Source organism: Oenanthe melanoleuca, chromosome 13, assembly GCF_029582105.1.
Source record: "Oenanthe melanoleuca isolate GR-GAL-2019-014 chromosome 13, OMel1.0, whole genome shotgun sequence".
Taxonomy (NCBI): domain Eukaryota; kingdom Metazoa; phylum Chordata; class Aves; order Passeriformes; family Muscicapidae; genus Oenanthe; species Oenanthe melanoleuca.
This window is the reverse complement of record NC_079347.1, coordinates 2,188,739-2,206,073: the sequence shown is the minus strand read 5'-3', so window position 1 is coordinate 2,206,073 and position 17,335 is coordinate 2,188,739. Positions and strand designations below refer to the sequence as shown.

Sequence of the window (17,335 nt, the reverse complement as noted above, 5' to 3'; positions counted from 1 at the left end):
CACAGAATCATGGAATTAAGGTTGGAAAAAACCTCTGAGATCATCAAGTCTGATCATCTCCTCCAGCACTGCCAGGGCCACCACTAACCCCTGTCCCAAGTGCCACATCTGCATGGCTTTGAAATCCCTCCAGGGTGACTGGACAGCTCTGCCAGGGCTTGACCATCCTTCTGGGAAGAAATGGTCCCTGATGTCCAACTTGAACCCCTCCTGACACAACCTGAGGCCGCTCACTCTGTCCTTGTCCCCTGGGAGCTGCTCCTGGCTGCTCTCTCCTGTCCTGGGGAGCTGTGCAGAGCCCCCAGGTGCCCCCTGAGCCTCCTTTTCTCCACCTGAGCCCCTTCCCCAGCCCCTCCCCGGGCTGGTGCTGCCATTCCCAGCCAGGGCTCGGTTCTGAGCACGCACACACGCGGCTGGAGCAGCTCTGGGAGCCTGCAGTGAGGATCCTTCCCCGCTCTGCGCAGCCTCAGGCTCTGACATTTTGTGTTGTACAGGCTCCGTTCGGATCGCTTATCGCCTCAGCTGCTTCCCAGCACCACAGCTTCAATTTTCCATGCTGGGTTTCCCTCAGGTTGATTTCTTTTTCTGTTTTTTTCCTAAGTTTCAGCAGAGCTGCTCCAGCTGGTTTTGGAGAACAAGCCGTGCTGCCTCAGCCCTGCTAACAAAATGATGATGAAAATTTCCTTTCAAGATCCATTAGCTTAACCACGCTTTGAGAGGGAGGTGTGGAATTTGGCATGGGAGCTGCCAGCAGCAGTTGGGGGCTGCTTGTCCCAAAATGTGCCCTGAATGTACTGCAGAACACATCCCTGGGGAGCTGTGCCCACACTGCCCTGTGTGGTCTTCAGGCAACAGCATTCCCAGGGTATATCCATCAGAGGAAGGGATTCCAGCTGACACAGAGCAGGGGTAGATTGATATCAGGAAAAAGTCTTTCCTTATGCAGGTGGTGAGGCCCTGAGGGTGCCCAGAGAAGCTGTGTCTGCTCCTGGATCCCTGGCAGTGTCCAAGGTCAGGCTGGACAGGGCTTGGAGCAGCCTGGGACAGTGGAAGGTGGGAAGGAAGATGAGCTTTGAGGTTCCTTCCAACCCAAATTATTGTGTGATTCCATGATCCTGTGATCCGTGTTCTCTTCTGGAGACGAGCCAGGGTTTGCTGCCATTGCTTTGTGGACATTCATCCTGTTCCTTGACTTCTTGATTCACATCCATCCAGGTCCTGATGGTCTCCCTCCTGGACATTTCCCAGTACTCTCTGGTCCCCAGTTTTCTTTGGGATGCTGGGTACAGCATGGCAGGGATTGCCCTTTTCCTCTGGGAGGGTTGAGCATGGCTGGCTCTGCTCAGGGACTCTGGGGTCAGGGTGCACCTGAGGGTGCCTTGCTGGGAGCCCAGGGGTGCCAGGTGGCACCTGGACCAAAACCAGTGTGGCAGCAGGAGCAGGGCAGGGCCTGTCCCCTGTGCTGGCACTGCTGGGGCACCTCGAGGGCTGTGCCCAGCTCTGACCCCTCATGGCCAGAGAGCCCTGGAGGGGCTGGAGCGTGTCCAGGGCAGGGAACAGAGCTGGGAAGGGGCTGGAGCCCCAGGAGAGGCTGAGGGAGCTGGGAAGGGGCTCAGCCTGGAGAAAAGGAGGCTCAGGGCCCTTGTGGCTCTGCACAGCTCCCTGCCAGGAGGGCACAGCCGGGGGGGTCGGGCTCTGGGAACAGGAACAGGGACAGGAGGAGAGGGAACGGCCTCAGGCTGGGCCAGGGGAGCTCAGGGGGGACAGCAGCAGGAATTTCCCCATGGAAAGGGAGCTCAGGGATTGGAACTGCCCAGGGAGGGTTGCAGTGCCCATCCTGGAGGTGGCACTGAGAGCTCTGGGCTGGGGACAGGGTGGGGATGGGGCACAGCTGGGACTGTGATCCAACCTCAGTGATCCTGGGGTTCTGTGGGAGAGCTGCTCTGGGGGGATGGAGCCAGCCTGAAGTGCCTCCCACCAAGGCATTCCCTTGGCTCTTTCCCAGGCTGTGACACTGCCCAGCTCCACCTGGAGCAGCTGTCCCCACATCCCCCACTCAGGGCACACTGGGGTCCCTCTCTGCATTCCCAGCCAACACAACAGGACTCTTCCTTTACCTTCTCCTCCCTTTGATTGTCCTTCCCGGGCCGTTCCCTCCCTTCTCCTGCTCCTCCTGGCAGGGGCTGCCTCAAGCTCCAGTGCCCTCCGTGATGAGCTGCTGCCAGCCAGGGAAGCAGGGCTGCAGCTTTAATTAAATGATAAGGGCAGAGCCCCGGAAGTGGGGAGATAAGTGCACTGGTGTCTGCCACCACACTTGCCCAGGCTCTTTCTAATTAGCTTTGAGAAGCTCTGGAGAGGCAGATTAACCCTTGCAGGTGCTGGATGCAGCAGGAGGAGGGTGCCCAGGCCATCCCAGAGGTGCCATGCTGCAGTGCCATGGTTTGGGTGGCACGGGGCTGCAGGGGACCCTCTGTGCTCCCCCCAGCCTGGGCAGAGGGGACAGGTCAGGGAGGGTCAGACCTGGCCTTTCACAGGCTCAGGAATGAGATAAAGCTCAAGGATTATGTGTTCAGGTTCCTCCTGGGAGAAAGATTTGCTGCTTTGACAACTGGGGGGACTGTCCCCAGCCCCACAGGGCACAATCCTGCCGTGGCTCAGGTCTCCAGCCCCTCTGGAACCACACCCAGTGATCCTCTAGAGCTGGGGACATGGGGACACGGGGCAAGAGGAGCACTGTGTGTCACCAACCCCTGCTAATGTGGACTGGCAGCTCCCTGGGACCTGGTGCCACCAGGGCCACCACCCTGGGCTGTGGACACTGTGTCACCAGGTCAGTGGGTGGTCAGAGTGGCACTGGTGACACTGCTCCTGGTGGCCTGGCCCCTTGTGGCCACACTGGCTGCCAGCACACCTCAGAATGCGCCAGTGAGCTCTGGGTGGCCACTCCTGTGTCCCCAGGGAGCTCTGCCATTCCTGTGTCCCCAAGGAGCTCTGAGTGGCCACTCCTGTGTCCCCACGAAGCTCTGTGTGTCCATTCCTGTGTCCCCAAGGAGCTCTGAGTGTCCATTCCTGTGTCCCCAGGGAGCTCTGCCATTCCTGTGTCCCCAAGGAGCCCTGAGTGTCCATTCCTGTGTCCCCAAGGAGCTCTGGGTGGCCATTCCTGTGTCCCCAGGGAGCTCTGAGTGGCCATTCCTGTGTCCCCAAGGAGCCCTGAGTGGCCATTCCTGTGTCCCCAAGGAGCTCTGGGTGGCCATTCCTGTGTCCCCAGGGAGCTCTGCCATTCCTGTGTCCCCAAGGAGCTCTGGGGTGGCCACTCCTGTGTCCCCAAGGAGCTCTGTGTGGCCATTCCTGTGTCCCCAATGAGCTCTGGGGTGGCCATTCCTGTGTCCCCAGGGAGCTCTGGGTGGCCATTCCTGTGTCCCCAGGAAGCTCTGAGTGGCCATTCCTGTGTCCCCAAGGAGCTCTGGGTGGCCATTCCTGTGTCCCCAGGGAGCTCTGGGGTGGCCATTCCTGTGTCCCCAAGGAGCTCTGAGTGGCCACTCCTGTGTCCCCAGGGAGCCCCTGCCTGGAGGAGGGGACAGCCCATCCCCAGAGCCCCCCGCGGGCGGATTCCCCTGCATCCATCAGCAGAGGCGAGGTGGGAATGCAGGCAGGAGCAATCGCGGAGGAATTTGGGCAGCAGGAATGCGCATTCGAGGCATGCATGAGCTGGCAGCCCCCGGGGATGGCAGGTGGTGCCTGCTCCCGTGGGATTTACATAACCATCATTAGCCCGTGCCCCAGCCAGGAGAGCCCTGGGCTCCCACCTGCCCCAGCTCCTGCGGCAGGGAAGGAAGGAGGGCAGCTCCATTGCCCCAAATTCCTTGTTTTTAGGATTTTTGTGAGCTCCTAAAGGAAGCTCGGGCGTTGCTGCTCACCTGGATGCTGCAGGAGCGAGGGTTTGGTTATTCCATGGGTTGGTTTGGACTCCCCAACCTTCCTGGTGGATATTTGTGGAATGTCTCTCGTCTGTAGGACAGCCAGAGGATAATGTTGGGATTTTGATGGATCCAGGATTTCATTCTGGAGCTGGACTGGGTTGTTTCATGCAATGTGAGTGAGGGGGATTGCCCAGCAGCGCTCACTCCTTGTCTTTGCTTTTGGCTGCTGCGAATTTGAGCTGCAAGGACCCGATTTTTCACAGAGGGCATGTGCCAGATACCAAATATTTTGAGAAGTGCCAGTGAAATGTGCCCAGATATTTTATTTCCAGAAGGAGGAGAGAAAATTGCTGTTTTTCCTCATTAGCAGAGCAACACCCCCCCATCCTCCAGCCCGTTTTTAGAGGAGGAATTTTCTCTGATCTCTTGACCCTTTCCTTGCACCTTCCCCAGTTTCTGCAGCCTCTGGGGCAGAGTCTCACTGGCAAAGCAGTTTCTTCCCTGTTAAATCTCCCAGGTGGTTCTGTCCTCTCCCTGGAAGCCACAAAGAGACCTCAGGGGAAATATTTCCCACCAGAGTGTGACTCTGGTCTGCATCACAAAGCGCTTTCAGGAGGAGAATTAAGGCTGCCTGGACAATCCTAATTTTGGCATTTCCTAACCTTTGAACCCTGTAATCCTATTAAGGTGCTTCTTAACATAATTATTCAGCAGTTTAATGTAATAATTCTGCTTTTTATAGTCCAGTAAAGGTTGAAACCCCTCTGTGCCAGGGTAGGAGATCATGGAGGTGGCACCGTGAGCACAAAATCTGTTACAGGGAGGTTGAATTTGTTTCACTGGGTATCACGGGGAAACTGTGGGGTGATGGGGATTTTAGGAGCCCTCAGAGCACTGCTGAGCCCTGCAGGGACAGGCTCAGTGTCAGGGAACATCCATCTGGGTACTCTGCCTGCCGTTGCTGTGGCGATGTGGCCGCTGTCACACAGTGCCCGTGGTGAGACTGCAGCAGGGAGGAGGCTCCGGCACCCAGGGGAAAACAGGTCCCCTGGGAGAGGGAAAAGGGAAAACAGATCCCCTGGGAGAGGGAAAAGGGAAAAACAGATCCCCTGGGAGAGGGGAAAAGGGAAAACAGATCCCCTGGGAGTGGGGAAAAGGGAAAACAGATCCCCTGGGAGTGGGGAAAAGGGAAAACAGATCCCCTGGGAGTGGGGAAAAGGGAGAACAGTTCCCCTGGGAGCTAGAAGGGAAGAACAGATCCCCTGGGAGTGGGGAAAAGGAAAAAATAGATCCCCTGAGTGAGGAAAAGAGAAAACAGATCCCCTGGGAGCCAGAAGGGAAGAAGAGATCCCCTGGGAGTGGGGAAAAGGAAAAACAGATCCCCTGAGAGTGGGGAAAAAGGAGAACAGATCCCCTGGGAGAGGGGAAAAGGGAAAACAGATCCCTGGGAGTGGGGAAAAGGGAAAACAGATCCCCTGGGAGAGGGAAAAGGGAAAAACAGATCCCCTGGGAGAGGGGAAAAGGAAAAACAGATCCCTTGGGAGCCAGAAGGGAAGAAGAGATCCCCTGGGAGTGGGAAAAAGGAAAATAGATCCCCTGGGAGTGGGGAAAAGGGAGAACAGTTCCCCTGGGAGCTAGAAGGGAAGAAGAGATCCCCTGGGAATGGGGGAAAAGGAAGAACAGATACCCCAGGAGCCAGAAGAGGAGATCCCCTGGGAGTGGGGAAAAGGAAAAACAGATCCCCTGGGAGTGGGGAAAAGGGAAAACAGATCCCCTGGGAGTGGGGAAAAGGGAAAACAGATCCCTTGGGAGCCAGAAGGGAAGAAGAGATCCCCTGGGAGCGGGGGAAAAGGAAGAACAGATCCCCTGGGAGAGGAGAAAAGGAAAAACAGGTCCCCTGGGAGCCAGAAGGGAAACAGAATCCCTGGGAATGAGGAAAATAAACAACAGATCCCCTGGGAGCCAGGCAAAGCGCCCCAGCCCCAGCTGTGCCAGCGATGCTGAGCCGGGCGGGTGCATCTGCCCGCATCCATCCCGGGATGGGATCTGCGGCTCTGGGACAGCCCCAGGGGCTGGGGGCCGCTCCGTGCGTGCAGCTGGGGGCTGGCAGCCCGCTCTCCGTGCCGCCCGGAGCTGCTGCTGCTCAGCACCGGGGCCGAGCCAGCGGGTGGAGGGGCCGGGGATGATGCTGGGTGTGTGTTCCATCTCCCGGCTCCGGAGCCCGGGACAAACCCGTCTGAGCGCTGGCAGCTCCCGCGGAGCTCCGGGGATGCTCGGGAGGAGCGGGGGCTGCTCCTTCTTGCCCCGGGAGCCGCAGTCACCTCCTCGGTGGGCAGTGCCGGGTCGGGCTCCGGTACCGGGAGCCATCTGGAGCGAGGGTGGGAAGTTTGGGAAGCCATCTGGCTGGGTGTTGTAGTGCTAGAATTGGTCCCGCAGCCGTCTGGCTGGGTGTTGTAGTGCTAGGAATGGTCCTGCAAGCCGTCTGCACGGGAAGGGGTGAGGGAGGGAGAGCTGGGGCTGGGAGAAGCTGGGGCTGGGAGAAGCTGGGGCTGGGAGAAGCTGGGGCTGGGAAAAGCTGGGGCTGGGAGAAGCTGGGGCTGCGGGGAGCCCCGTGCTGGGCTCGCAGCTCCCGAGCTTTCTGTGCCCGTCGGTCCCTGCAGCAGCGCTGTGTGACCCAGCAGCCTCCAGCAGCTCCAGCAGGGACATTGGTGAGCTCTGAGCTTGTCCATGTGGGAATTTGGGCCAGAAATGGGTGAAGAGCTGTGGGAAGGATCCTGCATCCAAAGGGTGTCCTGAGGGATCAGCAATCCGAGGCTGGGGCAGCCTCACCTTGAGTTCTGAGACAGTTTGGGTGCCACAACATCAGAGAGACCCAGAGCTGCTGCAGAGTGCCCGAGGAGGAGCCGGGGCTGGGGAGGCTCTGGAGGGGCACCCGAGGGGCAGCTGAGGGCACTGGGCTGGCTCAGCTGCAGCTCAGGAGCTGAGGGCACAGCTCAGGGAAGGAGGGAACGGCTCCAGGGGCTTGGGATGGAGAGCAGGGAAAGGCTCTTCCCTCCCCCAGAGGTGCTGGCACTGCCCAGGCTCCCCAGGGAATGGGCACAGCCCCGAGGCTGCCAGAGCTCCAGGGATGCTCAGGGGGGTTGATGGGGGTCTGGGCAGGGCCAGGGGCTGGATCTATGATCCTGGTGGGTCCTTCCAGCTCAGAACATTCCATGATTCCCTGCTGGGATAATGCACTGGCTGTGCCCTCATTTGAGCCTTGTGAGGAAGATCCTGGCTCCAGAGCCACCTGCAGCACAACTCCCCTCTCCCAACAGCTCTGGCAAGGGGAGAACGTGTTGGGAATGAGCCACAGAGCTCCTGCTCCCTGCAGGAAGATCCTGCTGGGATGGGATGGGATGGGATGGGATGGGATGGGATGGGATGGGATGGGATGGGATGGGATGGGATGGGATGGGATGGGATGGGATGGGATGGGATGGACAGGACAGGACAGGACAGGACAGGACAGGATAGGATAGGATAGGATAGGATAGGATAGGATAGGATAGGATAGGATAGGATAGAAATTGAGCTAACCAGTGTAAGAACACGGGATGTTGGGCTGCACAGTCCCAGCTGTTCCCTATGGTGTGAGGAGGGAGGGGAGCAGCAGCACTGTGCCTGGAGGAAGCAGCTCTGCAGGGAAGTGGTACCTGGAGGGAGCAGCGCTGTAAAACATGGCACCTGCAGGAGATGGCTCCACTGCAGCAGAGCTGCCTGTAGGGAGGGCAGCAGCGGGGGGAGGCTGCACCTGGAGGCAGCAGCAGCACAGAACATGGCACCTGCAGGACGTGGCGCCGCGGGGGACCCGCACCTGCAGGCAGAACTTCCCGGGAATGGCGCTGTGGGAAATGGCACCTGGGGGGAGCAGCGCCGTGGGACAGCTGTGCCGTGGGGGACACTCCAGTGGGGGACACACCTGTGGAGGACACAGCCGTGGGGAGTGGCACTGCGGGAGAGTTGCACCTGTGGAGATCGTTGGCGTGGCGGATGGGGCCTGGCAGCAGCTCTGGATTGCCAGGAATGGTTCCTGGAGCAGCCATGGTGCAGGAGAACAGCACCAGGAATGGTGGAACAGGGATGGTGCCGGCTGCCAGGAGCTGTGGGGCAGGAAGGGAGCCCTGGTTGCACAGGGAGGGGACAGTGCTGCTGGGAGGTGATGTCACGGGAGGCCACCACCCTCAGGGACATCCCAGAGGGCTCTGCAATGCGAGAAGGGGCATTTCCAGGTGGCCAGGCTGCCTCTCCTGGGAACACTACCCCTTTCCCTGGCTCAGGACTGACTTTTGGAATTTTTGGTGTAGTGTGGGCCCTGCTCTGTCCCTCTGTCCCCAGGGCCAGCACAGCTCAGGGTCTGGGGCTCTGCTCTTGGGGCAGCTGGCTGGAATGAGTTCTCCCCAGGGAGGGGAGAAGGCTCTTTCTGATCCCAGCTTTGGGAAAGCATCTGGTTTTCCTCCCAGCTGCTCTCCCCACACTCCTCTTCCCCTTTTCCGCACACTGCTGACCCTCCCCAGTCCCTCCTGGCATTCTGTGCTTCCCTCCTCCCCGTTCCTGGGCTTTTCTGCATCCTCTGCCGTGCTCTGCTCTATCACAGCCCCTCTGCCTCCCCTCCCTGAGCCGCTCCAGCACATCCCCTCCCTTCCAAGTCTTCTGTGCTGCATCATCCAGCCCTGCTCTCCCTGCACTGACGCAAGTGGAAGACACGGGAGGACCAAACCAGGCTGGAGCCGTTGCAGAAGGTGGCATAAAAAACGAGCTAGGGGCTGGCTCTCAGCCTCTGCTTGGAGCTCCCAGGCTTGCAGAGGGCCAGGGAACCTCTGCCCGTCTCCTGCAGGAGATGGAAGCGCTGCTGGCTGAGGCTGCTGCTTTAGCCTTGTTCCCAAAGCGCCCCAGAGCTCTGCTGGAATCCCCCAGAAAGGTTTTCGAGGAGCCCTGCAACGGGATGAGCTCCTGGATGGGGAGAGAGGGAGACAGGAATAATTAGCAGCAGCAGCCTGATTTTGTGCTTCTTCCCAGAGGAGCCAACCTGGCATCTCTGAGGGTGTCCTGGTGTAAAACCCCAAAAAACCAAAGAGATCCCAACTTTTCCTGCCCTGGATTCATCCCTAAGGAGGAGAGCACCCCGAGGCAGCTGAGAAGGGGATGCCAGAGAAAGGCAAATCTGCAGGAAGGGGTAATGTGAGGGTTGTGAATGCCCAAGCAACCACTTGCCTGGGAAACACCGTCTGGTGGCCTGGAATAACCAGGATGGGCCAAAGCTCAGGAAAACACAGCAGCTGCATAAAGCTTTACTTGGCATGGTCAGGACACCGTGATACTAGAGAGGGCGTGGCCATCCTCTTCATCCCTGGGAATGTTGTCACATTCCTGGGCTTCAGAGGCACAAAAGTGCATTTTGGGTGGAGGAGGGATCCAAAATCCCAAGTACCCTTTGTGCACCCTGAGGTGTGGGCCTGCCTCCTCACCCTGCCACAGAACTGGGGAAAAATTGAGCAAAAATTCCCATCCAAGAGGGATTTGTGCTTGTCTGGTGGCACATCAGAGTCCCTGAGCCACCAGCATGTGCTGGGAATTAGGCCATGGGGTCGTGTTTTCCCTCAGTCCCAGCTATTCAGGAATTCCACCCTGCCCCGTTCCGGGCTCATGGCACCGAATCCGCTCCTCAGCAGCTCCACAAGTGAGGGGACAATGCTGGAAAAAGCCTTCAGTGCCAGCAGCAGACAATGGGAAACGCAGAATAAAAGACCCTGAACACAACGTTCCTGCTTGATCCTGCCATTCCCAAGCTGCTGCTGGCACAAGGAAATCTCCGTAGCTTTATTCCCTGCAGAGGTGGATTTTATTTCAGTCCTGCCAGTCCCCTCTGTGGGCTCAGCAAAGCTCCTTTTGCCCCAGGAAGCAGGGATGGCTCCTGTCCACTTCCCTGGGAGCACAGAGCACCAGGGCCTTTCTGGAAGAGGAAAAGATGTCCAGGAGGAAAGTTGTTGAGGACAGGATGGCGATAATTCCTCTTGGACAGGAGTGAAAGACCACAGAACACAACCTCAAAGTGACCAAGCCATTGCATGGCCACCATCCTGCGGATCCTGAGAGGAAAACCCAATGGATCCTCCGGGATTCAGATTCCATTCTCTGCTTGGACTCGCCCAGGGCAGGGGTGAAAACGGAGCTGTTGTGATGAAAACCAGAGGGTTTTGTGTCTCACATGGGAGGAGAATGGAGGCAGTTCCCCAGGAAATGAGGCAGCTGGTGCAGGGCCAGCCCCAAGGACGTGCCCTGCCAGCCGTGCTCTCGTGCTGCCACCACCACTGCCACGTCCCCTGCGCTGCTTTCGTGCTGCTGCTGCTGCTTTCTGTCCCCGCGGCGCGAGCATGGCTGTCCCCCGCCTGCGCCGTGGAGGGCAGAACATCCTCTGGGATGTATCCCTGTGCGTATCCATGGGGTGCATCCACGTGTGTGTCCATGCGTGTGTCCCTGCGTGTGTGCACAGCCCCAGCCTGAGCTTCTGGTGTCACCACCCAGCTGCCTTCGAGTGTCCCCGTGTGCGTCCCGCCAGGGCCGCTGGGCTGCAGGAGGAGCGGGATAAAGCTGGAGCAAGGAGCGAGGCAGGAGGAGCCCAGCGGCCTCCAGGAGGCTGGAGCAGGGCCAGGAGGCAGCGGGGACCGGGGGACAGGGGGTGGCAGAGGCTGAAGGGGGTGTGGAGGCCGGGGCTGTGCACTGATGTGACGCTGTCGTCCTTTTTCTGCCCCTCATCAGAGTCCCCTGAGCGGAGCAGGCTGTGAAGGGGGGCTGCCATCAGGTATGTCCGTGTGGCTCCTGCCAGGATATCCCAGCTTCCAGGGGGAGCCTCTGTGGGTGCCAGGGATGGAATGTGGGCACAGGCCCCAGGGGGAAACTGGACTGCCTTTGGGGATGGTTTTGGGGCAAGATGTGCTCACACAATGGTTGGCTGCTGATTCTGCCCCTTCATCCATGCCGGTGTCGAGCATTCCCAGCATTGTCTGGAGCCTTCTCCTGCATCCTGTGTGTGGAAGCTGTGCCAGGGTGACTCGAGGGTGTGACAGTCCCAAACTGGTGGCAGGAGGGAGCGTTGGCCAGGGCAGGAACCTCGCCATGGTGCTCTGGTTTGCCTCTTCCCAGGGCTCAGGGAGCACCCATGGCTCTGCCCTGCTTTTGGGATCAGGGAATTGTGTGGGAATTGTGTTCACACACAATTGTGTTCACCACATGTCTCAGGTGCCCAGAGTTCCTCAGCACCTCCCTCCATCAGTCTGTCAATGGAGAGAGCTCCATGGTGGTGGAGATGTGGAGAGGATTTTTGGGAACCACAGGGACATCTGGAAGTCTGCATCAGCACCAGGCTGGATCTGCTTGTGGCAGCAGGCAGTGACGTGTCCTGGGGCACTCTGTGGTGTCCCAAATTGGGGCAGGGATCAAGGAACGGCTCGTGGCTGGGGTGGCTCTGGGAGGGACACTCAGCTCAGCATGGACATGCCAAATTCTGTCCTCAGGAGTCTTGTGATGGGTGCTGCCTGTGCCAAGGACACCTGGCCAAGGCTCAGGGACACCTGGGGCAGGGGGTGGCTGGTGTGTGAGGACACCAGTCTGTGGACTGGTGTAACTGGTGCTCAGTGTCCTGGCTGTGCCAGGAGCAGGGAGCTCCTGCCCTCGGGTGCTGGGCTCCCTCAGGAGCAGGGGTTTGGTGCACAGGGCACCCCTGGCATCCCCACAGGACACCCCTGGCATCCCCACAGGGCACCCCTGGCACCTCCAGCCTCTCTCAGAGTGGGCATGGCTTTGCCTCCTTGGGCTCAGGGATTCCAGGCTCCACAGGGGACCAGGATTTACTTCTGGCTGGACTTGTGGCTCCTGCTGAGGGAGGCTGGAACACGGCCTGGAATGCCTGGTGGGAGCAGGGCAGGGCTGCCCGAGGATGCTGCCCAGGACACACGGCTGTGCCTCGGGGCCGAGTCCAGGACACTTCTGTCCCTGCACAGTGAAGCCATGAGTGGTGCCCAGTGGGAATTCCTGGAGCATACCAGGTTCAATTCTGGGATGACAGTCCCGGTGTGGCAGCATGTGTCCTGCTGAGAAAATCCAAACTGTGCAATCCTGGTCTTCAAAGGGGCTCGGGCAGCTCAGCCCTGTGCTCTGCCTCCTGTTTCTCTGTGGCTGTGGGTTTCCCTCCCAGCTCTGCCTTGCTCCCTGGCTGTCTGTGGGTCTGGCTCCCAGGTTCTGGGAATGCTCCCAAGAACCTGCAGGCCATGGTGAGGGGGGAAACTCTGGGGAAAAACTGGGACAAATGGGAATCTGGGAATGCCCAGAGCTCAAAATGGCTGCCCTGTGCTGAGGGCCATGGTGAGGGGAAAAATGGGCCCAGAGCCTGTGGTGAGGGGAAATTACAGGAAAAAAGAGGGAGTTGGGAATGGTGGGAATGCTCCCGAGACCCTGCAGTCCACGGTGAGGGGAAAAACGCTTGGATGAGGGGAGTCCAGGTCCAGCTGTCCCTGCCAGCGTGGGTAGGATGGAGATGTCCGGCCCCTGCCGCCCGTCCCCGCATCCCGAGGGGTTCCCGGGGGTAACGCCGCTGTCCCTTGTTCCCCGCAGATCTCCGGCCTCTGCCCGATGTAGCCATGACTGGGACCTGCACCCGGGAGTGCACAGAGTTCGGCCACTCCGACACCTGCTGGATGCCCGGCCAGTCCTCCCCCAGCCGCAGGCCCAAGAACGCCCTCAAACTCTCCACTTTTGTGCCTTACCAAGACAGAGGGAGTCAAGAGCAAGTCGGGAACGGCAGCCCCAGACTGTCGGAAGAGCGCAGCACCAAAATGGCCAACCTCCGCCTGCTCCCCACGTACAGTGCCTTCTCCAATAGTAGCCATGAGCCCTGCAAGGACTCTCCCATGGAGGAAATTCCTCTCACCCAGACCTCGGACTTCCAGCCAGCCACCACCCCCTCGGCGCAGACCACCAAGAGGGAGATCTACCTGTGAGGCTGGGCGTGAGGGGCAGGGAGCAGAGGCCAGAGGAACGTTTTCCACTTCGATGCTTTATGGCTCCGCTTCTCCAGGCAGGGGGCTCTGCGGGGAGCAGGGCAGGGCGAGGCAGGGATGAGAGGAGCGCCTTTTTAACCCCGTGTTGCCCTGGGGCTGGGGGTGGGTGGATGGGGAGGATGGAAAGCATCCCAACCCCGATGGCCGAGCATCCCGAACTGCTGCCGGGGAGGGCTGGGCAGGCTCCTGGTGCGGAGGGCACGGAGAAGGGAGAGAAGGGCTTACGTACCAAAGGTCCACGCAGAGCTGGTGGAGTTCCTGGGGCATAGGACGAGGGGTGTCCCCGAGCACGGGGGGAGCCAGCTGCCTGTCTCTTTGCTGTAGACTCCTGTAAATACGAATCTTATAGGAATGACATTCAAGTCCTGCCTGATCGCAACTTTTTATTGTCCTTAAAATGAAAAAAAAAAAAAAAAAAAAAAAAAAAAAAAAAGACATTTAAAGAGAAAACAAAACTAAACAAAACAAAAAAAAAAAAAGCAGAAAAAAAAAGAGAAAAAAACAAAACAAAGCAAAAAAAAAAAAAAAATTACAAACCACAGGGAGCAAGTTCCAGCTTTGAATGGTTTCCTGCGTGGAAGAGCCCCTGGGAGCGCAGCGTCCGGCCCGCACTCATGTTCTATATTGTAAATAGAGATGTGATCAGTCCCTGAAACAGCAGCTGGGGAGCTGGAGGAGAGGGGCAGCATCCTGGCCGGACTGTAGGGACTTTGCTGTTTTTTCAGCTTGGATCTCTTTCTGAACGTTGTCACTGTGCCCACAAGCTGCAGGGTCCCTAGGGACTGCCCGGTGCCATAGGTGGGGGCTGCTTTGGGGGTGTGGGGGTCCCCGGTGGTGGCCCTGCGCCTGGCGGGTGGAGGAGGGCTGGGGAAGCCCCCAGCCAAGGGTCCGGCGGGGTCCGGGGAGGGGATGTCCCCAGGAAGGGACCGGCTGGGTCCGGAGAAGCCCTCAGTCCGCCTCTGCCGCAGGGAGGCCGCCAGCGGCTCCGGCTCTCGGCCCATCGCCTCGGGCCTCCTCCGGGGCAGGGCATGCCCACGAGGCCAGGCTGTGCCGTGCCCTCGACCTCCGTCCCGCCCGCCTGTAAAGCCACCATTGCCTTTGTGAGGAGGAGCTTTGTCTCAGGGTCACACCGGGGGCCGCCGAGCCCCTGCCCGCTGGACTCCCGCTGCCCTTAGGCCACAGGGCCACTCTCACGGGGTCCAGCTTTCTCTTCCATTGTCAAAGGCCACCGGCCTCCCCGGCAGGTCCCCGCTGCCCCGGCCTCCTCAGCTCAGTGCAGGGGGGAGAGGAGCCCTGCCCCTCACAGGGCTCCCCAGAGGGGACCCCTGCCTCTGCCGCCGCTCCCTTGGCAGCCGGGCACAGGGCTGGCTTGGGCTGCACCCCTGGCAGGAGGGGTCGGGGCCGCTGGCGCCCCATTGCTGGGTGCCCTCGCCAGCCCTCGCCCGCCAGGCCGTGGGAAGGGCCGTGCTGCACCCTTGTGCTTCCCGTCTGCAGCTCTGGCATCTTCCTGAGGGAGCGAGGCCGGCAGGATGGCGCATCCTCGGGCCGCACAGGGCTGGCGTGGGCTCTGCCGGGCACAGGGACCCCGCAGGGCCGGGCTGGGCCGGGGCAGGGCCTGCCCTGCCATAGCTGTAGTGCCTGTCGGGACCCCCCTGCCCAGCCTCCTTCCCCTGCACACCCCGCTCTGAGCAGCTCCTCTCCCTCGGCCGGGCGGTGGCAGGGCCGCCCGAGGGGACGCGGTGCCAGCCGAGCCCGGGGGACAAAGGAAGGGCGGCAGAAGGCGCCTGCTCGCACCCGCTGCCTCGTGTCCCTCGCGTCCCTCGTGCCCCAGCCCTGCCTTGCCCGAGTGGCACCGCTGCCACTCGGCGGCCCCGGCGCCTGGCGGTGCCACCCGGAGGAGGCAGGACCCTCCTCCCGGCCCCCGCTGCGCCCTGCCCGGCCGGTGTCCCTGCAGGCGGGCAGGATGCTCCGCGGCATGTCCAGCCGGGATTCCTGCTCTGCCCCGCGGGGCCGCGTTCCCCCGCTCTGGCTGCCTGAGCAGGTGCCGCTCCTGAACTTGTTTTTATTGTAGCTCTGTAGTTTCAGGGCCAAACTGGGCAGAATGTGCAATTTGGCCGCGCTGGCCACGATCTTTGACTCCACTGCCAACTCGGCTGCTCACGCCTCCCCTGGGCTCAGGCAGTGGCAGTGTCCAGTGCCCCTCCTGGGGACCCCCGGGGGAGCCACATCCGAGGGGGGCTTGTCCCAGACCACCTTATCCCGGCGGGTGGGCTCCCTACCTTGTGCTGGGGTCTCCAGAGGGATCCCGAGGCTGGAATTCCTGTGGCTGGAATTGCTGTGCTGTCTCCTGGAGCACCTGGCGATGTCCTCAGTGCGAGCACGGTGCGGGGGGAGTGCGGAGGGATGGAGGTGGGGATGGGTTTGGGGGTGGTCTGGGGTTTGGGGGTGGGTGAGCCCTGTGGGGTGCACAGAGGGCTGGTCGGGGTTTGAAGGGGAGCATAGTGGGGCCAGGGTTGGGTGTCTGGGGGTGCAGAGGGGTTGGGGGTGTCGGGGCACTGGGTGGGAGTGTGGGGAAGGCCAGAGGGGGCAATGGGACCAGTGGGGTGCCAGGGGTGCGGTGGGATGGGTCCCTGGGGAGGAGAGGGCGCTGGACATCAGTCCTGGGAGAGGGGTTTGAGGGGATTTATCCCGGGGGGGGAAGCTGCCAGTGTGGCTGGGGATCAGTCCTGGGGGAGGGCGAGGAAGAGGTGCTGTGGGAAGAAGCTCATTTGCACAATTATAAGCCAGAAGGATAAAGCCTCTGTGCGCGTGGGGGGAGGACAGCTCCCCACGGGCTCCAGTCCAGACAAGCACAGGGAGGAGGAGGAGGAGGAGGGTTCACTGTATCTCACACTGCACTAGGACAAGCCAGGGGGGAAAACCAAAGGTGGGAGCCAGGGAGCAGGCGGGCTGCGTGGGAAGGATCTAAGCGACCCCTTTGTAGCTCTTCAGTGTTGGTTCTATTTATACGAGATTTCATTTCCTTGCTTGTGATGCCTTGTTTTTTGTACAGTTTTATGTACATGCAGGTGTAGCTTTTCTAAAGGAGAAATCCTATGGCAGAGTAAAGTACCCCCACTATTTTTCAGATGGTGCCCTATGTCTAAGGCGACGCCTCTTGCTAAGGTTGTACTGCTCAATGTGTGATGCATTTCCCTGTGCGGGGAAGCCCTCGGGCCTTGGGCTGGGTTTTCCCCGGGCGCTGTGAGCACAATTGATTCCCTTGTAACTCTTTCTGTTCGGAGCCGTGAGCATGACACCGTCGTGATTCCCCCTTTCCGTTCTTCCCCTGTTCCGTTCGTTTGCTGAGCTGTCGAGATGACCAACTCCATTGTAATTAGCCCTTCCTAAAGCTTTACAATAAAAGTGTGAAAACCCGGCTGCCTGGGCCCTGCTGCTTCCTGAGCATCCTTTGGGGTCTCCCTGCCTTCCTGCCCCGCTCTTGGCTCCCTGTTGTCCTGCTCGAGGATGTTCCTGCACAAGGAGGAGGGTGAGCCCCCAAAACACTTTGTAAGAGATCAGACTCCTTCAAGGCTGGGTTGGATTTGGTTTGGATCATCCTTCTCCAGTGGAAGGTGTTCCTCCATGTCCCTTCCAGCCCAAGCCATTCCATGATTCTGGGATTGATCTTATCGTTGAAACCCAAATATGTCAATGAAAAAACATCCCCAGCCCCAAGGCCACCTCTGCCTGTCACCAGCCAAGATGGAATCAGGGAAAATCCCATCAAAGCTCTCCAGACCCCAGCCCATCTCCACCACCACTCCTTGGAGGCTTGCTCCAATTCCCACCATCTCCTTTCCCAGGCATGGCTGGGGTTTTTGGGTGTTTCAGACCCTCTGGAAACATCTGGGCTGCTCCAAGCTGGGGCACATTTGTGGCTCTTCCCACCCCAGCTGCAGGGAGCCCCTCCAGCCATGGCTGTGGGGTTTCCCTGCCTGCCTTTGCACAGGATCCCAACGATCCTGAGCTTTCCCGGCTCGGGGTAGAGCTGCTCTCCTCTCTGGTGGGTTCCATACAGCTGTGGCACATCTGGGCTCACGCACATCTTTGCACCTCTCCATGCTCACCTCTGGGCTCCCTGTTTTTGGATCACCCAAAAAAAGCCTGGAAGACTCCAGGAAGGAAGAGTTCCCATGAAGATGAAGCTCCCTTTTCCAGAGACCCCTTTTGAGCCATCCCCTCCCCAGGGCTCTGCAGGGCCACGAGAGGGGACCCGATGCCCCCATTCCTGAGGGGTCACCCCTCGTGGTGAGAGCTGGGGGCTCTCAGCTGCCCCTC

General features: G+C 59.9%; 1 protein-coding gene across 4 annotated transcripts in view; it reads left to right on the top strand.

Annotated features, from left to right (window-relative positions):
- Nucleotides 1-16,436, top strand: part of PCDH1 (protocadherin 1) — a 57,523-nt gene extending 41,087 nt beyond the window's left edge. For 3 of the 4 annotated variants that reach the window (XM_056502127.1, XM_056502125.1, XM_056502124.1), the window contains exon 5: nucleotides 12,570-16,436. In XM_056502127.1, coding sequence (XP_056358102.1) covers nucleotides 12,570-12,955 — 386 coding nt within the window. In that variant the 3' untranslated portion in view covers nucleotides 12,956-16,436. Of the gene's footprint in view, nucleotides 1-10,718; nucleotides 10,762-12,569 lie in introns of all 4 variants that reach the window. The other variant, XM_056502126.1, reaches the window with a different exon arrangement.
- Nucleotides 16,437-17,335: the final 899 nt, after the last annotated feature.